This window comes from Hipposideros armiger, unplaced genomic scaffold (assembly GCF_001890085.2).
Source record: "Hipposideros armiger isolate ML-2016 unplaced genomic scaffold, ASM189008v1 scaffold_511, whole genome shotgun sequence".
NCBI classification, from domain to species: domain Eukaryota; kingdom Metazoa; phylum Chordata; class Mammalia; order Chiroptera; family Hipposideridae; genus Hipposideros; species Hipposideros armiger.
The window spans coordinates 1,409,693-1,432,434 of NW_017731861.1; the positions used below are offsets into that span (position 1 = coordinate 1,409,693).

At 51.6% G+C, this 22,742-nt stretch overlaps 1 protein-coding gene and 1 pseudogene across 3 annotated transcripts in view; both read left to right on the top strand.

The window, feature by feature from the left end:
* The window catches only part of PPCDC (phosphopantothenoylcysteine decarboxylase), a 24,411-nt gene extending 3,969 nt beyond the window's left edge, over nt 1–20,442 (top strand). The window contains exons 2-7 of one of the 3 annotated variants that reach the window (XM_019667947.1): nt 1,103–1,311; nt 1,924–1,971; nt 13,588–13,683; nt 14,555–14,683; nt 19,206–19,374; nt 19,796–20,442. In XM_019667947.1, the coding sequence (XP_019523492.1) occupies nt 1,126–1,311; nt 1,924–1,971; nt 13,588–13,683; nt 14,555–14,683; nt 19,206–19,374; nt 19,796–19,881 (714 nt within the window). In that variant the 5' untranslated portion in view covers nt 1,103–1,125 and the 3' untranslated portion in view covers nt 19,882–20,442. The remainder of the gene's footprint in view (nt 1–1,102; nt 1,312–1,923; nt 1,972–13,587; nt 13,684–14,554; nt 14,684–19,205; nt 19,375–19,795) is intronic. The other 2 variants (XM_019667948.1, XM_019667949.1) reach the window with 2 other exon arrangements.
* Nucleotides 20,443–20,905: 463 nt separating this feature from the next.
* LOC109396271 (40S ribosomal protein S3a-like) lies at nt 20,906–22,458 on the top strand (annotated as a pseudogene).
* Nucleotides 22,459–22,742: the final 284 nt, after the last annotated feature.

Sequence of the window (22,742 nt, forward strand, 5' to 3'; positions counted from 1 at the left end):
TGGAGAGGGAGAGGCAAGGAAACTGATGAACAAATTGAATCAGTGATCATCAAAAAGGTGCATCCCAGAGAAGGAACCATCTCAAATGATTTCAGGTGTGACTCCTGTCGCTCACCTCATCTGCAGATTCCCTGAAGGCATGGCTGTATCTTCTGCAATTCCTTTACCCAGTACTACATGTAATTGGTCCTCAGTGATTGTTGCTGATGGAGTGAGAAGTTTTGCTGGCCCAACCTGCAGAGTGAAGGTTGTGGTGTGTTCATCATCTATATTATCATGGACACTCACTTCTGGCAATATCTGAGGGCCAGAGGAATAAACCAAGCAGCTGGTCTCGGGGATGGCCAGCATCCCCTTTATGCTTGTCTCTTCCTGGGCTTGCATTTGTAGAGTGGTGTTCAGTCTGATCTACAGGGACAGGGACAGAGAGGCAAATCTCTCCACTCCCGAAAGCACCCAGACCCCCTGTTGCCTAGGGTTCCACCTCACAGGCATCCCTGGAACCCACCCCACCCTGCCATTCCCTTCCTCCAGTCAGCCTGGCCCACTAGAGCAGCTTCTTATCCTGTCCCTCCAATCTCACCACCACCAGGGCCCCTTCCACACGGTCACCAAGCAGCATGTTTCTAAAATGAAAACTCACCCTGGCCCTCACCACCCTTGACACTGCCCTTGACTTGACTTTGCAGCCTTACCTCTCCCCATCCCCCATCACACTTTAGCCTCACTACTAAGCTGTTCCCCAACCGGCTACCCTCCTTGAGCCTTTTCACCTTTACAAGATTGCTCCTTCTTGCAAAGTTATTTCCTTCTTTCTCTGGAAAACTTGTCTTTCAGGACTTAACCCGAATGTCATTTTTTTTGGTCTCAGACAATTACTCCTGGGCAGCCACAGCCTCTGGTATGGGCCTTCCTCACAGCACTGGCCACGTTACAGTGTAACTCACCTGTGTGTGGTGAGGGCACCTTACCTGCTTATCAAATTCTGTGCTCTCAGAAGCTGGGACTGCTGATCCCTCAGGAGCCCCAGCGTAATGCCCAAGATCTAACACAGGGTGGTTGAATGTATGAATGAAGTGGGTGCCCCTTGTTCTGCTTTTAGATCCTGAATCCTGACAGAGCTTTATGGAGCCTAGTTCTGGCAGGCTCCCAGGACTCGAAGCCGCCAGACCCCACATGGAACCAAAGGCCTCCTGTCCATCTGCCGCACCCTTGGCAGAGAGACAGTTCCATGTTCTTGTGGGTGTCAGTGGGAGTGTGGCAGCCCTGAAGTTGCCTCTGCTGGTGTCAAGGCTTTTGGACGTTCCTGGCGTGAGTATCCTTACTCGACACTTGTGGCAGTGTCTGACATGAGAGAATTGCTGTTCCTGGGGCCAGCTCATTTCTATTCAGTGCATGGGGTTTTCCTTAATTGTGGTGTTTGGGGAAGTCACCCGTGTGCATTGGTATGAGGGGGACGCAGGAGACAGAGACCAGTGTAACAGTGTAACCAGGAGCTAGATTAGATAGTGTAGACGGAGCTTGAGGGGAGGCTGGGAAAGGAGTGCTCTGGTGAATGGAAGGATTGACTTTCCATGTGCTGACCCTGAGATTCCCTGAGGTGCTGGTGTTGGCGGAGGGCTGGCCATGGAAGTCAGCAGTCTCAGTGCCCGCTGCTGCCTCGGGCTCCCCGCCCCCACTCCCCCTCTGTCTTCAACACTGTGGCTCTGTCCTCCTCAGACATCATGAATGTCCGGTCAGGCCAGATGCTTTGGAACCTCAGGGGCATTGCCTGCTCTGGTAAAGCTCTGGTTTACACTGTGCCTTCAAGTGTTCAGAGATGCCCAGGAGCCCCGCAGGGTTGGGGGTGGGGAGCTTAGCCCCTTGCCCTTGGCCAGACCACCTCAACTTTGATCAGTTTTCTCTCTTGGGGTTCTGAAGCAGATTCTTCTGCAGGAAAAGTTCAAGGCTTTAAGCAATGAGCAGCATCAGGTGAGAACCCCACTTCCTCCTCTGGTGTCCCTGTGCCTTCTGTTGGCCTCCAACTGCCCACACCCCACCCTGAGACGACCTTGGCTTTGGCTGGCCCCTGCCAGGCTACCCTCAGCTTCTCTCTGCCTTTCCAAATTCTGCACACGTGGCCTGCCTCAGCCCATGTGGTTTTGCTCCCTTCCTTTTAAAACTCATTTGATGTACTAAAGTGGTAAGAACAGATTTTATTCAGAAAAACTGCAATAAAGGAAAAGAGACCTCAGTATAGAACTGGGCTTAATTCCAAATGCAACAAGGAAAAGTGGGGATTTATAGCCAAGGAGCAGGTGGAGGTCAGTGGATGGAAAGTTACTAAGGAACATTAACAGTAAGGGGTGGGAGATCCTGGCTAAAGCGTCCAGACAGGATTCTCACTGGAGACAGGCAGGGTGATCAGACGTCATCTGGGAGATGCCGGGGGATGAGGAGCCTGATGAGACACCCAGGCTGGTCACATAGCGGGGGTCGGGGCTTCTGGCGAACTCAACGTAGCGGGATTCTTGGTCTTGAGGACAAGGCTCAAAGATGGGCCTAATAAAAAAAATGGCTCAGAGGAGCCTGCCTAGTCGAGGAAAGAATCTTGACTGAGATGTAGAACTATCTGTTGCCTTTGACATAGCCCGAGTTGCCGGACACTAGCTTTGTGGGCTGATGGTAAGTCCCTGAGGCAAGGGCAGGGCTTTTTCCTTGTTTGTATCTGCACGGCGCCTAGAGCAGGATGGCACAGGTGGATGTACCTGGTATGTCCAGCAGGGGGCAGTGCTCACTTGCGGATGACCATGTTGAGATTCCAGGCAGGGGCTCGGAAGCCTTCCACATTTTTTTTTTTTTACTTTACTTTCCACAAACTTTTACCCAGAAAGTCAGCCCCTCACCTCACCTCCCAGGCTGGGACAAGCAGTGAAGCAGGCAGCCAGGGATGCCAGCCAGGCCAGAGAGAAGGGAAGAGAGTCCCTTGGCTGCTCTGAGCCTGGGAACTGGTGCTGCTGGGGCAGTGCCACCTGGGGCCTGCCACCCTTCATGTGCCCAGAACTGTTGGTAGGAGACAGCTAGAGCTGTGAGGGTGGGAGGCCTGGAAGGGGCTGTAGCAGTGACAGCCTCTGCCCATGCCTCCTGGGGGGGGGCAGGGAGCCGTGTAGTTCCCTTTTCCTATAGCCCCAGAACAAGTCAGTTTCCGGACTGGGGGTGGGTAGGGGCAGGGAGTCCTATCCCAGGAAACAGATGGGCAGCTTCAGAGCGGAGGGAAACGGCAGCCCCACGCTTCCCGCCGTCCCACGCAGCCAGCATTTATATTTTTAGGGGTGTGAGGAAAGGGTGGCCTGCAGCAGAGAGGCTCTCCGGCCCACCCCAGGCCTTTTAGCCTGGTCCGCCGAGGGACAGGCTGTGTCTGGAACCCGACTCGTCTCTTCCTCTCTGGCCGGAGTTGAAGTCGAAAGTCAGGCAGCCAGAAGGGTGCTGACCGGGAGGAAGGATGGCCTGACTCTGGGAACATGCCTTCATTGGTTTAAAATAAGGATAGCGACTGCCACCCATCCCTTCAGGCTCTTGTCAAGGCTGAGGGAGGGGTCCCAGATGAAACAGTTGGCCGTATTGTGCAATAACTAGGCACAGCTCCCGGCACATGGAAGCACGTAACACAGTTTGTTTCCTGTCCTTCACCCTCCTTCCCTGGTTGTCATGTCCTTTGGGCCAGCCATGTGGTGTGGGGTGTTGGGATGGTGAGAGAGTCCATATGGGAAGAGCCGTGGGGCTCACTGTCCACCTGCGCAAGTGGAGGGCCCACATCCATCTCAGCTCTCGGCCCTCTCATCCTGCAGGCAGACAGCTCTCCAAAGAGCCTGGTTCGCTTGTGGGGCCCTTGTGAGGCATTGGTAACCAAGGGGATCCCTGGCTCGCCTTGTTGTCGCCCCAGCACTTCCCCATGCTCCCTGATGGTACTGTTCTCGCCGTTAACCCTTTTCTGCATCACCCCCAGGAGCAGTCTTTGTTCCTCGAAGCAGTCCTTCTCAGCTCTTTCACCTGTCTGGAGTTCACATGCCAAGGCTCCCTGAGGCATACCTAGATTTTGACTGGCAAACGAGCAGCTGGGGTGTGTGGGCTGCAGGCAGCTGGGTGGTTCTGCAGACCAGGCTTATAACTCCTAATTCACCGGTGTGTCCAGGCATCCCAGGAGAGCCACTGCCTAGAGCCAGACCAAGGAGACTGAGGGGGCGACGGAGAGGGATGGATTTGGAGTCGGGGAGATGGACCGCCAGCAAGGAAGCCTTGGAACCTTTGTGTGAAATGAAGGGAGTTGGACAGCAGGGGCCAGCCCTTCCTCAAGAGAGGCAGCTGAGCGGAGAGGATTTCTCATGTGGGGCCCCTGGGCAAGTCCATTCTTCTCTTTTTTAAAAAAGATTTTATTGGGGAATTGGGGGAGAGGAACAGCATTGGGGAATCGGGGAAGGGGAACAGATAAGTTGCTGTCCTTTTGTTCTTCAGTCTAGTTGTGGAGGACGTCGCTTCACTGGCTCATGTTGGTATTATCATTGCGCTCTTCCCGGCTGAGGCAGTCGCTTGCCAGCCATTGGACGGCCGCTCATGGCGGCTCGCTGACAGCTCACAGGGGCTCACGCCAGCTGCCAGCCAGCCCCACTGCGCCAGCGACTCACAGCAGCCCAGCTCCAGGTTGAGCTGTTGTTCACCATCTTAGCTGTAGAGGGCGCAGTGTCACTGGCCCTCATGTGGGATCTGAACTGGGGCCCTGCTGCTCAGAGCTGGCATCCCAAGCCAACTCCTAACCAACATGCCACCGGCCGGCCCGATTCAGGGTGTTTTGAAGTTCCATAATTGTCGGGTAATTGAGTGGCACTTATGTCTGAACTGTCAGCTCAGTCAGTTTCTGCCCTTGGGTTGACAACATTCTCATTTGGGAGGAGAAGACTGATACCTCTTTAGCTTTACCAGGGCAGGCGTCAGCAGGACTAAGGCCAGAAGGGGATTTCTAAAGGTGGGAAAGTCTCCCACTCAGGGAGCTGGCAGGCTTTTGGCTTAGAGAAGGATAAATGTGCAGAATGTCCACCGGGACTTTCAGAGCTGTCAAGGGTGAGGAAAAAGGTCCCCACTCACATGCAGCATGAAATAAATTCTGCTTTTCTGAGGGACTATTTGGCAAATGTCTAGAGAAATCACAGCTGTTCACAGCCCTTGATTCAACCCTAGGCCTGAACCCCGTGGGGTATATTCATAAAGGTGGACCATATGTGTAAGGATGTTCATTATAGCATTGTTTATAATTTCAAAACAAAAAGCTGGACACAAAGAAAATGTCTAATAATAGAGAGGTGTGGAACAGTTATGGTACCACATGTTCATGGATTTCGAGGCAGTGGTTTAGAAGAACGAGTGGGTCTCTGTGCTAACATGGGACAACTTGTAAGATACAAGTGGACGAGCCAGGTGCGGGATTGAGCAAGGTGTGGCTGGTAGGCTAGACCCATCTCACAGCCTGTGAGCTAAGGATGGTTTGTACGTTTTTAAATGGTGAAAAACATCAAAAGAAAACTATCTTGTGCCACGTACAAGTATATGGAATTCCAATTTCAGCATCCATCACGTTGTATTGGAACACAATCATATTCACTCATTTATGTTGCTGGTGGCTACAGTCTTGCTACTATGGAGTTGAGCAGTTGTGACAAAGCCTAAAATAGTATCTGGCCCTTTATAGCAAAAGCTTGCCACCCCCTGGCATATAGTGTGATTCCTTTTGTTAGACCTGAGTTACTGCCTGAAATTTTCCCCATGGAGGTGGTTACCCTGGTGGAGAGATGGGTCAGTAAGGGAGCCTTGCATTTTTCATTTTGTATTATTCTGTTCAATTTTAATTTTCTATCCTCTGTGTATATTTCTTTTATTTATAAAGTCGGTGGAGCTTTCAGTGGGGATATTATGAACATTCTTTGTAACTTTATGCTTTTTTCCGCCCCCCCTCGATGCTCATGGAGGAAAGGCAAGCACGAGAAACAAGGCCCAGTTTGAGGTTTTCGTTTCTTCCGGGTGGGGCTGCCTGCCTGCTCTGTGGTCCTGCTGTGGAAACTGGGCTGGCTAGCTGTGGTGCTCTGAGACAGTTACTTGGGCCTCTGCTGGCTTGGCTGGCCTGGTCCTCCCTGGCCTGCTCTCTCCGGGAGTGGGTTCTGCAGTCTGCTGGTCAAAGGCAGCTCGCCCAGGCTGAGGGGTCCTGCACCCCAGGGTTCTCCCCTGATACCCCAGAACAATGTTGCAATGGAGAGCCTCTGCAGTCTGCCTCTGATTTTTCTCTGCTTGGGGAAGGACACAGAGGGATTGGCAGCTCAGTCCTGCTTGAATGGCTGGAAGGGCTGGTGCACCCAGAAGACCAGCTCCTCCAGGAGGCCTGTTTGGAGGCAGAGCCTCCTGGGAAAGGACAAGGGTCACAGAGGGCTGGATGAGCCCGTGAGGCCATGTGGTCCAAATGGCTCATGGCTCAGAAGGGGAAAGCAGGGCCAGAGAGGAAGGGGGATTTGCTTGAGATCTCCCAGCCAGCGAGTTGGCAGAACTGAGGCTTGGGGCTGGGTTTCTGGACCCCTGTCAGTGAGTGAACTTGAGGAACTCAGATCTGGAGAGTGGGCATTTTCTGCTCAAGCTAACCGGGCTGTAAGGATGAGAATCCCCAGGCACTGTGGACTCTTGCCTGGCCTGCCTTGCTGTCTGGTCAGGGGTTACATATGCCCACCCACCCGTTAGACTGAGCCCTACTGAGGGCAGAGCTCTGTCTGAACAGCTGTGGTCCCTGTGTGCATAGTAGGCTCAGTAAATATTTGCCAGTTGAGGCAGTATGAGCCATTAGGACACCCACTCAGCCAACCAGACACCTTCCAGGGGTTTGGGGATTTGTTAACGAGGCCTCATAGCCATATGCTGGTTCCCGGGGCACCACGACTCCTTTTTCCTGGAGTGCACCTGCCACCTCCATGCTCAGGTTCTGTCAGCTTCTCGTCAGCCCCCCAGGCTCTGGGCACCCCTGTATCAGGGGCCTGTGCTGCGGGTGCCAGCCCCGAGCCCTAAGCCGCCAAAGCTCAGGGGTCCTTGCCTTGGGGCAGGTTAAGTCATGCATGGCTGGTGCCTCCTCTCTAGAATCCTCATCAGTGTCCTGTGGAGCCATCGGCACACGCTCTACTGGAAACACCTGCTCTTTTCCAGCCACTCAGTGTGGGCCTCCGGCTGGGGCTCTTATGCACTTGTTCATACCAAAGCAGTGCTATCGGATATGGTAGCCACTAGCCATATTCAAATTCAAATTTAAATTATTAAAATTAAATGAAATAAAAAATTCAGTGCTGCAGTCACACCAGCCATATCTCAAGTACTCAATAGCCGCGTGTGACTTGTGGCTGTCATACTGGGCAGCACAGATGTGACACATTTCCATCACTGCAGAGCTCTATTGCATAATTCTGTAGGGTAGGTTATTTTCCCTCCCAAGGGACATTGGACAATGTCTGGAGACATTTCTGGTTGTCATAACTTGGGGAGGGGGGACACTCCTAGCTCGTGGTTACAGTGGGTAGAGGCCAGAAATGGAATTGAGGTGGAAAGTCAGGCCACAGGATTTGTCTCCTCCTGTGGCTGTGAAAGTGCTTCTCCACAGGTCTCCTTGATAATCTGCCCAGAAGCAGCCTGGGACAGATGAGGGGCCCCAAAGTAGAAGAGGAGGCATCACCCCAAATTCTGTTTGCATTTCCCCTCACTGACTCACTGGGAACCCCTGATGGGATTGCTGATGTCTGTTCAGCAGACTTGAGAGCTGGTTTCAGGAAGGAATCTCTGGAAATGCTAGGCAAAATGCAGGCAGGCCATCTGATAGGGTCCGGCCAGCCTGGGTCACATAACACAAAGAGGTTCAGGTTTAAAATAGTAAACAGGAAAATGTGGCAGTGGTCGCTCCGGGGGACCAGGCACAGAGCTGCCTTCGGGAAGCCTGTTGTGTGTGAGATTGTTTTAATGCCCAAGCCTGCTGCTGCCAGGACCCAGGAGGGTGTAAGAGGAAGCCAGGGAGGACTCCTGCCCTCAGGAACTCTCTGCCCTGCTAGGGCTTCTTGGCATCCGCTGGGGGAAGGTCAGGGTGAATGAGTGAATAGTCTGTTATTTAGTATCTCAGAAGGTAGCACAACTTATTGGGTTTTGTTGTTGTTTTCTAATGTGTGCAAACCCAGGGCTGGGCCCTTGGCTCTCAGGACCTTTTGCAGAGTGAATGAAAATGAAAATGAAAGAACAAAGCCCATAGGGCTGATGAATCAGAGCAAGGGACATGCCTCTTAAACCAGAAAAACTGGTCTGGGCCTGCTGGACAGCACTGGGGTCAGGGTTACTACCAAGGGGAGGTGGCTGCTTCCGTGGGGTCAGGGGAGGAGCGTCCGGAAAGATGGGCCCATCACATACTCTTCACATTACTCTTTGGGTAAAGACAGTGACCCGAGGAAGCTCCCTAACAATGACTGTGTCGCCTGGGAGGGTAGTCAGATAGGAAGCAACTGAGAGAGGGGAAGGAGCTGAGAGGGAAGATTTCAAGCAGGTGCTCTTGCCCAGGGTGGGAGGCCTACTGGGACTCCTGGTTGGAACTCTGCAGGGGCCAGGGAGAGGCCATAGTAAGGCTCAGAGACCCTGAGGGGGTCATCCAGAGAGGGTAAGAAATGGCAGAGCTGAGGGAGGAGGGAGCCCAGAAACAGGCCCATTGCCAAACTGGGAATGTTTCTGAAGGCAGCCCCAGGCACAGTCTTTTTTTTTTTAAAGATTTTTATTGGGGAATTGGGGGAAGGGAAACAGACAAGTGGCTGTCGCTTTGTTCTTCAGTCTAGTTGTGGAGGACGTTGCTTCACTGGCCCAAGTTGGCACCATCATTGTGCTCTTCCCAGGCAAGGCAGATCAGTCACTGACTTCTGGATAGCTGCTCACTGCGGCTGCTGGCCGCTCACGCTGGCTGCTGGCTACATACGGTAGCCCGTGGCAACCCACTGCCACAGGGGCTGCAGCCTATGCCGGATGGCGGCTCACAGCAGCCCAGCTCCAGGTTGAGCTGTTGTTCAGCATCTTAGCTGTGGAGGGCAGTGTCACTGGCCCTCATATGTGGGATCCGAACCGGGGCCCTCTGGCGTTCTAAACCAGTTCTTAACCGTTGTGCCACTCGGCCGGCTCCCAGGCACAGTCTTTACTTGGAGACCCAGTAGGTGATTTGGGAGTTGGGGAGAGTAGGGGAACTAGATCTTCAGGAAGCAGCTTCCCAAAATTCAGAATAGAGGATGAACTGGGAAATTGTTCAGGATGGTTGGGAAGCTCTTAGAAATGAAAAAGTGGTCCCCATGAGGAAAAGAAGTCCCCCAGAAACTGATACAGCTACCTGTTGAAAAGCAGTTGGAGGAAAGGAGGACATGTCACCAAAGATGAAGGCAGAATATGGCTCAGAGTGAGTTGAAGTTTGCAATGAAACTCAGGACAACCAAGAGGGCTGTTACATGTATTTGGAAAAAGAACAACAAAACAGTGCCTGGTACCAGAGGCCAATGGCATGACCTTAGGGTGGACAGAAAGGAATGGGAGGGACTCTTGAATCCTATTTTATTTTCATCTTTTCTTTTGAGCTTGAAAAACGAGGACAAATGGAGGTAGTAGAGACATGAACCCAAGTTGGGTGATTCATCTGCTGACCTGAGCAAGTTCTGTCTTGGGGTGGTGAGGTTGTGGTTGGTGACCTACAGGATGTGTGGGAGACAGCAGAGGGGCTGGGGGCTGGACGCCACTAAAGCCTGTTTTTCAAAAAGACAAGGAAGGTGGGCTTCACAGATTGCGTACAGTTAGAAAAGCACTTAGGAAATGGTTGGGGTTTGATTGGACTCACAGGGAATAAAGCATATCAATTTTAGTTTATTTTTGTGAATATTAGGTAAAGTATTTCTGGATTTCAGTGAGGCCTTTGATGTAATCTTAGGACATCTCCTGACCACCTGGTGGTGTTAGCACATTTACAACCAGTGAAAGATCCACTTGGGAAGGATTCCTCCCCACCCCTACCCCCAGCCTGTGGATTTCATGAAAGGGCTGTGTTCTAGACCTTGTTCTGTTCATGATTTGGATTTGTGTCTCAGGGGCTACTGATGGGAGTGCTGGCTGAGAACATGCCAGGAGGAACAGGACTGAGATCTCAGGAGCTCTCCATAGACCTAGCAAACAGTGGGCCAGCTCTGGAAAGGCGGGCTTTCCCAGGGAAATGTGACACTGTTTTTGGGACCTGAGAAGTAACTATGCAGACACAGCCTGGGACTGTGGCTTAGTAGCAACACAGGGGAGAACTCTTGAGTTTTTGCTGGTTGCACACTCCCTATACAGCAGCCAGAGGATGTGGCTTCCAGAAGAGCTGATGTGGGTGCATGCATTGACACACACAGTGGTTCCAGGGACGTGAGACTACAGGTTCCCTGGCCTAATGACGGGACACCTTCTTAGACCTTTACAGGCAAAGAGGATGGCTTCTACCTCTGAGTTTTTCAGTTCTGGGAAACTTCATTTCATTTCTTCTGTAATTTTCTCCCCTCTGTTTTTCTATCCTCTCTTTCAGGGACTCATTATTGGTCAGATTTTGTACCTCTGGGGTTGATCTGATTTTCTCATTATTTTTTCCTGCTGTTATCCGTCTCTTTTTCTTTCTATTCTACTTTATGGGTGATTTCTTCTGAGCTTATACTGAGTTTTTTATTTCACTATAATTTTAATTTCCAAGAGTTCTTTTTTTGTTCCCTGAATGTTCATTTAAAAAAAAAATAGCATCTGATTTCTTCTAATGTGATCTGATTTGATCTGTTAATACCTCCTTCCACTTCCATCTTCCAAAAATGTGTTTACATATAATAGCTGCTGGGGGTTTTTTTTTGTTTATTTTGATTTGTTTGGTTTGGTTTGGTCCTCTTCTCTTTGTTCTTGGTGGTTGAAACCTTGTACAAAATCCCTTTACTTTTATTTCACTGGGCTTTTGGGAAGGAGCAGAGTTCAATCTACCTTATTGAACTGAAAGTTTATTCTTTCATTTAACCTTTACATGTCCTTTGGTTTTAAATGTGTTTCTTTAGACACATTGTGATGTGATAAATGGATTTAAAAACATCCACTATGAGAGTCTGAATTTTGATCCAGGGAGCCTAACCCATCATATATTTACTATAATTACTATTTTATTAGGACTTCTGCCACCTGGTTTAATGCTTCCTACTCATGTGTTCTCTCTGCTCCTTTTTTCCCTTTCCTATCCTTTATTGTGCAGATTACATTTTTCTGCACATTTGAAAGTTACTCTTCTTATGGTTCCCTCTAATTTCCTGTGCATGCCCCACACCTTACCTTATCGCTGTCTGTATTAGCACCGTCCTGCCTCCCTCTGCTCTCCCACCTGTGCTGGTCCTGAGGCATCTCCAGGGCTGGTTCAGTGGAGGGACGGCAGCCCCGTTCATGTGCCATTTTGTTCAGAACTAGACAAAGCTTGTTCAGGGCTGTCCTAGAGGGGACTCCAATGCTTAGTGGAAGTTCGGTTTAAATGACCTTTAAAAGGGTCCCTGAGGTTTTGTGCAAGTTCTGAGTATGGTAGATTCTTCCAGGAAGTGAGATGGGTAAGCCTGAGAGCTCTCCAGTCCAGCTGGGGACACCAAGCTTCTGAAGTTCTCCCGCAGGCTGCCTCTCTGAGACTTCTACTCCCTGCTCCCAGCTTTGCTCTTAGGTGCTGTGCAGAACACTGTCCCATAGCAGGCGGGAAACAAATGAGGAGCGGGGGCCTCAGGGAGATGGTAGGGAGGGCTGGGCACTAGGTCAAGCTGGCACGGGCACATCCCATCCAGAGGCAGCCACTACTCAGTACCATCGACAGAACTTTTAGGTTTTCAAGAGAAACTAGGAATGAAATCTTAACCTCTGCAACAACATGGATGGACCTAGAGGGCATATGCTAAGTGAAATAAGTCAGACAGAAAGACAAATACCGTATGCTGTCACTTATATAGAGAATCTAAGAAACATAATAGATGAACAAACACACATAGATGAAAAGCACAAATAGACTCAGAGATACAGAGAACAAACTGATGGTGGCCAGATGGGAGGGAGGTTGGGGGATGGGTGAGAAAGGTGAAGGGATTAGGAAGCACAAATTGGTAGTCACAAAATAATCATGGGGATGTGCAATACAGTATGGGGAATATAGTCAATAATATTGTAAATACTTTGTATAGTGTCAGATGGCTATTAGACTGATCAGGGGGATCACTTCATAAATTACATAAATGCCTAATCACTATGCTGTACACCTGAAACTGCTATAAAATAATATTGAATGTCAAATATAATTTAAAAAATATATAGTCAGGAAATGTAAAGTACAACGTAAGGAATATAGTCAATGATATTGAAACACCTGTGTATAGTGTCAGAGGGGTAGTAGACTTGTTCGGGGTGATCACTTTGTGAGGGATGTAAATGTCTAATCACCTGAAAATAATAATAATAAATAATAATAAAGAGAGAAGGCAGATTTTCTATCTTTTTTAAAATTTTTATTGGGTAACAGTGTGTTTTTTTCCAGGACCCATCAGCTCCAAGTCAAGTTGTTGTCCTTCAATCTAGTTGTGGAGGGCGCAGCTCAGCTCCAAGGCCAGCCATCATTTTCAATCTAGTTGCGGGGGGCGCAGCCCACCATCCCATGCAGGAATCGAACCGGCAACCTTGTTGTTAAGAGCACGTGTTCTCACCAGCTGAGCCACCTGGCAGCCCCCAGATTTTCTGTTTTTTGATTTGTATATATTAGCTCAAAACTGTTTATAACCCCATGCAGGCTAAATAGCATGTCTGCAGGCTGGCTCTGGCACAGACACTGCCACCCACGACCGTTGCTCTGCTTAGTCGATGAGTCTGTTCTTGTTGCCCTTGACTGTACTCCCTCCTGGATACCTGTCCCCCAAATATGTGCTTTCCTACATCCGTCCCCTCTCAGCCACCTATTCTGGGCCCCTATACTCTGCAGCTTCACTGGTCAGTGCCCTTCACGCTGCCTGTGCTGCTTCTCAGTCCCTTGTTCTGTTAACCATCGTAACCACCCCCTTGTTTGCATTATTAACTTATCTGGTAAATGAGTAGTGTGAAGGTAAACTTTGTTCTTGCCCTATGAGTGGAAGCCACATAGGTTTGGTTTTCCTGGAGCCTGTGTACAGCCCATGAGTCCTAGTCCCTAGAAGTACAAGAAGGGACTCCGTCTGCTTCCTGGATGGCTCTGCCTCTCTCCTCACTCCTCTTGAGTGGCAGTAGCCTGCAGCTTTATATACACTGGGCAGTTGATGACTCATTCATCAGCAGCCCCTCAGATAGGGAAGTGAAACAGCTACACCTGGTGGGCCTGGCCTTTGGGTGACAGAGGAAGTAGCTATACAAACTGCCAGGGAGGAAGAAGTCCCTTTTGTAGCCAGACGATGAGGAAAGCTTTCCTGGCCTGGCAGCTCTGGTAATGGTTTCTCCCCCCCACCCCCACCCCCCACTTTGTCTTGGTGACAGCTGGAAGTAGCAGTGGTCACAACTGAAAGAGCGAAACACTTCTACAGCCCCCAGGACATTCCCGTCACCCTCTACAACGACACTGATGAATGGGAGGTCAGTGCTGGGGCCCCAGGGCTGAGTCCATGTGTTTCTACCAACAGGACAGGAGTGTCCTTCTGCAGCCCATGGTCCTGGTGGCCAGAGCAGACAGGCCAGGCTCCAGTCAGAGGCCAGGGCCCTCGGGGCAGAGGCGATGAGGAAACCATCTGTGTCACTTCTGGCCTGCAGGAGGTTTGCAGCCTCCTCCCCCCACAGGCGGAGCTCAGCTCTGGCCCCATGCCTGAGGTTCGGTGTCCTTGTACTTATCTGGACTGATGAAACCACAGAGCAGCTCTGTTCCCACCACCCTTGTCCATGTGGCTCCCAGTGTTGGGGCTGTATGGAGTGCCTCACTTCCCACAGCCGCAGGGCCCTGCGTCTGTTCTCCCACAGAGGGGTGGGCCCTGGCGGTTCACAGGCGTTGAGTGTGGGCCTCACAGGGGGACTGCCAGGCAGTTTTAAACATTCTCAGCTTAGACGCTTTTGGCTGGTCCGTCTTCCCCACCCCACCCCCGCCGTGTCTCGCAGCCCCAGAGCCCTTCCATCGGCTTGGACAACCCAAGTATCTGCCTCAAGCCGACTGGCCAGGAGTTCCCTGCCAGATGTCAGTTCTCTTGAAAACCAAACCATAAAGGGAATAGCTCAGAGAGACAAGGGGCGTTTGTTTCCTTAGGCCTGGTTTCTCTCAGGCCGTTGGCTCCACAGCCAATGCACACCAGCTTAGCTGCCAGAGGGAACGGCAGTGGACGTGGGCAGGGGTTGCTCGGGGGGTCTCCCTTGGGTTCCTGGCTTAGTGTCCTTGGCCTGTGTTGGCCCCTGTTCACCTTGCTTTTCCCACACGGAGAGAGTGGCCAGCCCAGTGACCCCATTTCTTTCCCTCTGCCAGATGTGGAAGTGCCGGTCTGACCCTGTTCTCCACATTCACCTGCGGAGGTGGGCAGACCTCATGCTGGTGGCTCCACTTGATGCCAACACTCTGGGGAAGGTGGCCAGTGGCATCTGTGACAACTTGCTTGTGAGTGACTCCCTGTGCCGTCCTCCCTCCTGGGCCTCACTCCCAGTTTGCTGAGCTGCAGACCGCCTTTGCACAAGGTTGTTGCCTTGGAGCTGTTATGTGGGCCGGTTTGCTCAGAACACAGTCCCCTGACCCCCAACCCCTCACCTGTGCTCTGGCGAGTGGCCAGAAGACTGATCCTGATGGGGGGACTTGCCTGTGGGAGCTCTCTGAGCGTGTCCACCTCTCAGCTGCCCCTTGATGCTCAGTCCCACTCCCTTTGTCCTTTGTCCATGAGCTGCCCTTCTGTCGGCCTCCCTGCCAAACCCCATTGTCTGTCTCCCTTAGCTCTGCTTCTCCCCTGGATATCCACATGGGCAGCCGATCAATAGGGTGTACTTCCTCGTGGTCCCTCATGCACACTTATCTTTCCTGTTACTTTAGCTACAGGTGGAGGAGATGTGATTTTCCTGTATATTATGGAAAACTTAGAAGGGAAGAGAGAGAAAGATAGGGTGAGAGCATGAGGTGACGGGTGGTGGAAGACAGGACCAGGAACCCAGCTGTATAAAGTGGGGCTTGTCCAGGGCCTAGGGGACTTCCAGGGAGCTAGTGGCCTTAAAGAGCCTTTGTTTATTTGATCATCCTGGGAAGAGTCAGGCTTCTCTCTCCCCTCCCTCCCTCTGCCTCATTACCCTGCTTCCTCATCCACTGAGCTTTTACCTACCATGCCTGGGCCCCATGCTGAGGGACACACAGACACAGGGAGCTCACAGTCTGCTAGGAGAGGGTTTTGGTTACTCGGCTGGTCAGAAAGGAGTCTGCTCTGGTGTGTGGTCCAGTCTTAAATGAGCCCAGTCAGCCCTTTGACAGTGGAGTCAGCACCTTGCACAGTGCTGGGCGTATAGCAGGCGTTCAATAGATCCTTATTGTATAGAGGAGGTAGTTAAGGAATTTTACTTTGGCGAACAGCCAGGTGTTTCTAAGCGTTTACTATGCTGAAGAAGTGTAATGAAGCTGGATCAAGATTGTTTGGGGTCAGATCGGAAGTTAGTCTCCTCCTATGCTTGTTGATGGTATGAAAGGCCCTGCTTGGAGAACCTCCTCGTGATTTAAGCATCATCTGGATAAGAACACAGGGTGTCGAGAGGATGAGCCTTGCAGATTGTGTGTCCCGGAGCGGGGTGGGGCCACGCAGAGATGGGCGAGCCTGGGGCGGTATGACCGGGAAACCTTCCCAGTGGGGCCGATGCCAGGACTGACAGGGCGGCTGGAGCCCGAGAGGGTCCTGCCACTTTCTTCTAAGTGGGTCGGAGTTATGTGTGACCAGCAGCATGTCACCAAACCTCCAGGCTCCTCCCTGCTGGTCAGTGAAGCACATCAACCTCTAGGGGTTAAGCCCCGGCCTGGGCCCGTTTCAGAGGGCTCCCTCCTTCCCCCTGAAAGCTCTGCTTTCCTTTTCTCTTCAAAGCTGCCACTGCCCCCTGAAATCTTTCGGGTTCCCTCCTTCTGAGTTGGCTGAGCAGTAAAATATGTTCCTAAGACCAGCCCCCAGGCCATTTTTCTCAAAGGGTTTCACTTAAAGACAAATATTCCAAGGAACTGCAAATCTTGTAAACTGTCACCATCCTTGGTCTGTGGCTCTGTCCTCTCTCAAAAGATGTTTTCGCCTTATATCCCTGCACAGAAGCTCCCCTTGCCGCCCCGCTGCTTCAGATCTCCTCCCTGTCCAGTGCCCAGAACTTGGGGTGCTGTTAGAGCAGCATTATGAGTGAACCTGTGCGCTGGCCTCCGGCCTTTGGCATCTCCACTGCCCTCTGGCTCTCTCAGGCCTCGATCCCTTCTTTGTGCTAAATGGCCAAGCAGGCACAGAGAGAGGAGGTGACTTCCCGGGTCACCAGTCTAGCTGGGAGCTGGCCTCCTGACCAGGTCCCAGGCCTTCTCTCTGCCAAGCGGATTCCCAGGGGCAGGGCCTGAGGTGCTGAACACAGCACTGGCCAAGCAGAAGTGACCGTGGGAACTGATGCCTCCGCTCGTGCCTCTTGGAGGAGCTGCGGTTAGTCCAGGAAGTGCTGAGCTTTGAGATGCACTGGGCAGAGCTAGAGGAGTGGGGCAGGAAAGGGTGAGGTTTCTGCTCTGGTCAGTGTCTTTGTTTTGGGACCCATAGAAACCCCAGCCCATCTCCACCCCACCCCACATGCAGTTGGGGGACCCTTCTAGGTATGCCCATGACTTATGCAGAAGCAGCAGGTGGCATGGGTAGTCTGTCTGAACCTGCCCACTCAGAGCCCGGCCTCTGAATTGAGAGGTCTTGGTGGGAAACACAGGCTGGTGTCTGGGGCTTCCGAGTAACTGGATCCTAAGGCTGTGTGCGGTCCTGCTTCCTCCCTATCCCCAGGAGAGGGCAGAGGCACAGGGAGGCAGGCGGCATTGGCCCTGGCCTGCTCATTTCATTGTTCTCTGGACTCCTCCTTCTTCAGGCTCCACTCAGGAAAGGGGTGTGCCAGCTTGACGCGACCCGTGCACCTGCTGAACACACCTGAGAGGATTGGGTGGGAGACGAGAAAAGAAGGAGCATAGAGACCAAAAGTTGGGAACAGGAGGGACCCAGCTTGCTGGTGACAGACTGAGACCTCGTTTATTGATTACAGCAAGCTTAAACAGAGGAAGCAATTTCCTCTTTGTAGGGAACAATTCCCTATTTGGGAAGGGGATTTTGGTCCCCAAAATCCCCTAAGCAATGATAAGTAATGCAAACAGAAACTGTCAGTAAGTCCATAAGCATTCGCTGGCAACTGGTTACTTTCTTCAATCTTTGCACAGCGTAGGTGGTCTTTTGAGCTGTCACTCATCTCCGGGTAGAAGAGCTGTTTCTCAGGCTGCTCTCAAGCTGCTCAACCTAACATGGAGGCCTGTAGCTTGCCAGCTTACAGCCTCAGTGTCCCTGGCTGATCCCAGCCAGCTCCCCACACCAGCTTGTCTCCCCAAGGGGCCCAGGGCAAGCAAGGAGGAGCTGCCTGGGGCAATCAGAGTGGGAGCCACTCCTCTGGGCCCCAAGCGCATCTCTCCTCCAGGCAGCCCTTCGCCCCCGGGAGCCTGCACCTGTGCTCACAGCAGGGGCTGCTGTTTCTGTAGCCTGCACTTTGCCAGGCCCTGTGCGAGGGACTTGAAGCATTTCCACCCTCAATCCTCACAGCCGGCCAGGGAGGGGGCTTTGCAGAGAGGAAAGGGTTGCTCCTGACATTAAAACCTTGTCCAGGCTCTCGTGGCTGGTAATAGGAGGTAGTGTTGGGGTCACCGCTCCTTAACAAAACTTAGACAAAAGGTTTTCGTTCCAGAGACTTTATTAGCCAAGCCTGGTGACTGTCTCTCTCTGCATGAGGAGAGATCAGCCCCTAAGTCTTGGTGGGTGAGGAATTTATAGCTGAAGCTGGATACAGAAGTGAACAAAAAAGCGGTTAGTGTGTAAAAGGAAAAACGGTTGGTTTAATTTATTTTAATAAACTATAAAGGTTATTATTTTTAACGAGCCATAAAACATAACTCACTTATCTTCTTAACAGGCTATAAAACATGACTTGTTTATCTTTTCCTAACAAGCCATATACTTTGCTTATCTTCTTCTACTTTCTTGACAAGACAATTTGTTATGTTTTTTTGCTGAAGCAGAAGTTTTTAAATTCCTCTGGGCGGGGGTACTCTCCGAAATGAGCTTGCCTAGCCTAGGGTCTGGGCCTGGGTCTCTACAGTAGCACAGCCAGAATTTGAACCTAGCTGTCTGCGATTTCAAAGCCCACACTGCTAAGACTATGAGCTGGTTGGTCCCTTCCGCAGCTGCTTTGATCTGTGACTTGATGGGATGGCCTGGAAACCAGGTGGTAGTAAGGCTGTGAGGTATGGTGGAGGTCATGCACAGCCTCACGCCCCTGCTCATTCTCCGGGTGTGTGACCTGGGACAAAGACTCCCTTCCGGGGGTTACAGCTTCCCCGTCAGTGAAATGGACAGCACCTTCATACAGGGTTGCAGTGGGAGCTCATGAGATAGGATACGTGAGAGGGTCTTTGTCATATGTAAGGTGTTTTTTGCTTTGCCAGCTTAAGTTGGTCTCAAAGTAGAGACAGTGTCAGGGTGGATGGGCCCCACCTGCTGAGCAGACTGGTCCTTAGCTTTGGGGTAACTGCAGAGCTGGCCTTCGGCTCCCAGGGTTGCTTCTGCCTGCGAGGTGTGGCTGGCTGTGGAGAAGCCTTGTGCCTGAGCACAGGGAGACCTTTCTGCACAGGAGAGGAGGTCTGTTTCGAGGTGGCTGCTGGAGCACCTCCTGTGTGAGGCCCTGCGCCAGAGCCTGTGGGGAGGTGGGAGGGGTGAGGACACATGGCCCACCCCTGAGTGACAGGAGGGAACTCCCTGCAGACTGCAGCTCCCAGCCTTTCCAACCCTGAGACTAGCTGTAGCTCAGAGAATGATGCGCAGGATCTGGGCGGGCGGCGGAGAGCGGCAGGCAGAGCAGCCGCACCCTCCCCTTACCCAGAACCTTCTTCACAGACCTGTGTCATCCGGGCCTGGGACCTCAGCAAGCCCTTGCTCTTCTGCCCGGCGATGAACACTGCCATGTGGGAGCACCCCATCACAGCGCAGCAGGTGGGCCAGCTCAAGGCCTTCGGCTACGTGGAGATCCCCTGTGTGGCCAAGAAGCTGGTGTGTGGCGACCAAGGTGGGCGTTTGGTCAGGCTCACAGTCCGTCCTCGTGGCCCAGGGTCACCTCTGGGTTCAGACCAGGCTATTGTGACCTCAGGCAAATCCATTCTCCTCTGAGCTCAGCTTCTCATTTGGAAGATAGACATCACAGTTCCTCCTCCCAGAGTTGTTAGGATGAAGTGAAATGTTTATGTAAGGTGCTATGTCATTCCTGGCACGTGTCCTGGCATGCGTGCTTCATAACAGCAACGGGGACTATTCCTGGGACCTGTCCTGGGGTTCTCTGGAGGATGGGACGGGTCTGGCGCGGGCAGAAGGTCCAGCCTTCTCAGGCACTGGGCTCTGGGGGAGCCCTCAGGGGAGCCCTGGGCAGGGTGGGAGTGGGCGGTGGTGCCCTGCCCTTGTCTGCAGGGCCCCAGTGGAACTTTGCTCCCTAGGTCTGGGCGCCATGGCTGAGGTGGGCACCATTGTGGACAAAGTGAAGGAAGTCCTCTTCCAGCACACTGGCTTCCAGCAGAGTTGAACCCAGAATCTCGGTCACGTGTGTCCTTCTGCACCCAGTGTGCTTTCAGACCGCACAGGTGAAGGTGGCCATCAGCACAGTATGCTGGACATTGGCGTTTGCTGTGCAGAGGTCTGGCCTGGGCCTGCTCCATAGCCTGCAAGGCCTGACCTGTTCCACATTAACTGCCAAAGACCCAGGTCTCAACCTCTTTCAACCAGGAGATGCCCTCTTTCTGGATTCCCCCCCCCCCGCCACCACCACCACTTTTTCCTAGGATGGGCCCAGCAAGCCAGAGGAGCAAGCTGCTGTATTGTCCCTGTGTCCCTGGAAGGGGACTCAGGAAGTGACTGACCAACCTTGAGTCTACATCATGCCCAGGAACCGCTTTTAGAAAAGGCCTCAGCTGGAGATCCCCAGTGTGGTGGGCCCCTGGCCAGGCCCTTGGAGCTCCAGCTCCCTGGTGGGTGCCCAGGTACCACGCAGAGTCGGGAAAGCCTGCGAGGTGACAAGACCCTGAGATTTCCCATAGACCATACTGTGAGATGGGGGTACTGGGAAATAAAGTGATCTTTGAGAGACTGTTTTCTTTTACAGCCTGTCTGTGGTCTTAGAGATCAGGGGCATTGCTAGGTATGTGTGTGGAGGGGTCTGGGCCGACCACTACTGCCATTTGGACCCCATGTCATGTGGAGGTTAATGGCAAAGGGCTCTGAGCCAGACAGCCCCTATTTCAAACCCTAGCTCTGCCCTGTGCTGGCAGTGGGACCTGGGCTCAGGCCTCGGCCTCCCTGGCCCTCACTTTCCTTATCTGTGTTATCCGAGCCTCACAGAGTTGCTGAGAGGATGAAATGAGATAATTTGCACAGAACAACCTCCCCACTGGGAGCCTTCTACATATTGTAGTAAATGCCAAATAAATGGGAGTTAAAGCTAGACGTGTAAACGTACCAGTGAGTATTCCCAACGTTTGCTGACATAGATTGTCCCATTTGGGGAAAAATAAAACCCAACCCTAAGCAGACGTGGCCCTTTATGCAAGTGACAGGTACATAGCCAACAGGGTTGGAACCCGCTCCAGAACCCAGGCCCTTTGCTTCCTGGTGTCCTCATCAGCTTTGCTGCACTGAGACAGGGCCTAAGTGTCAGCGCCTTCACCCCACCCACCAACAGCACTCATGGAGGGAAGACCTGGTGGGGAGCTGACTCCACAGACACACGCTCAGCCCTAGAAACCCTCTGTGCCCGGCCTTTGACCTAATTCCTCTTTGGTGGCTGCAGTGGAGAGGGGCTGGTTTGCCTATTTGGAGCTGAGGTTGGGGCTGGCTTCCTGCCCTCCTGCCCTTCAGGTGGGACTCCATGCATGCCCTTGGACCACTGAGCGTATAGGTGCCTTTGAGGGGTACCAGGAAGCCTGCTGGCTGGAACTAAGGCCTCCAGCCTCCAAGAGCCTTTATCTCTACAGTGCTTGACTTAATCAAGTGACCCATCAGGATAAAATAGTCTTAGGGCACTAAAAAAATATATAACTAAAATGGCAGCCTCTTGGCTTCCCCTCTCCATACGCCTAAGTTCTCGAGTGAATTGTACTCGACCCTTTTGACGCTCTAAGCAGCAGCATGGCGGTCGGCAAGAATGAGTGCCTTACAAAAGGCGGCAAGAAGAAAGCCAAGAACAAAGTGGTTGATTAATTTTTTAAGAAAGATGGGTATGATGTGAAGGCACCAGCTATGTCCAATATGAAAAATACTGGGAAAACACTAGTCACGAGAACACAAGGAACCCAAATCGCATCTGATGGTCTCAAGGGTTGTGTGTGTTTTTTTTTTTTTTAGCTGAGCCATCCTGCCACCTGTTGGCAGCTCAGCGGCAGCTCAGCTTGGGCCAGGACTTGAACCACTGTTGCTCAGAGCTCGCACTCTTGAGTGAGCTCTTAACCAACTGAGCCACTCGGCCGGCCCCTCAAGGGTTTTGTTTTTGAAGTGAGCCTAGCTGATCTGCAAGATGATGAAGCCGCATTTTAAAAATTCAAGCTAATTACTGAGGATGTTCAGGGTGAGAACTGCCTGACTCATGTCCATGGCATGGATCTTACCCGTGACAAAGTGTGTTCCATGGTCAAAAAATGGCAGACCATGATTGAAGCTCATGTTGATGTTAAGACTAGCGATGGTTATTTGCTTCATCTATTCTGTGTTGGTTTTACTAAAAACACAACAATCAAATTTGGAAGTCCTCTAATGCTCAGCATCAACAGGTCCACCAAATCTGCAAGAAAGTGATGGAAATCATGACCTGAGAGGTGCAGACAAATAACTTGAAAGAAATGGTTAATAAATTGATTCCAGAGCGCAAAGACATAGAAAAGTCTTGCTAATCTGTTTATCTGCTTCATGATGTCTTTGTTAGAAAAGTCAAAATGCTGAAGAAACCCAAGTTTGAACTGGGAAAACTCATGGAACTGCATGGTGAAGGTAGCAGTTCTGGAAAAGCTCCTGGGGATGAGACAGGTGCTAAAGTTGAACGAGCTGATGGATATGAATCCCTAGTCCAAGAATCTGTTTAAAATTCAGGCTTTTCATAGTGACAAAACCCATTGGTGATTTTTAAAATAAATAAATAAATAAATAAATAAATAAATAAATAAATAAATAAATAAAAGGAAGGGAAAAAGAACCAGGCTATTTCGCTGCTTTGGGGGTCAGGACATGGGGAGGGCCTGGGTAACTGAAATCTAGAGACAACTCCAAAGTTCCACTTACATGGTTTCCACCTTCCCTTCTTCTGTCTACATTGCCCTTCCTTTCCCTCAGCGACTTGCTAACGCATGGTGAGGCTTTCCAATTTTAACAGGCACGCCTACCATTTACTTATCTGTGCTG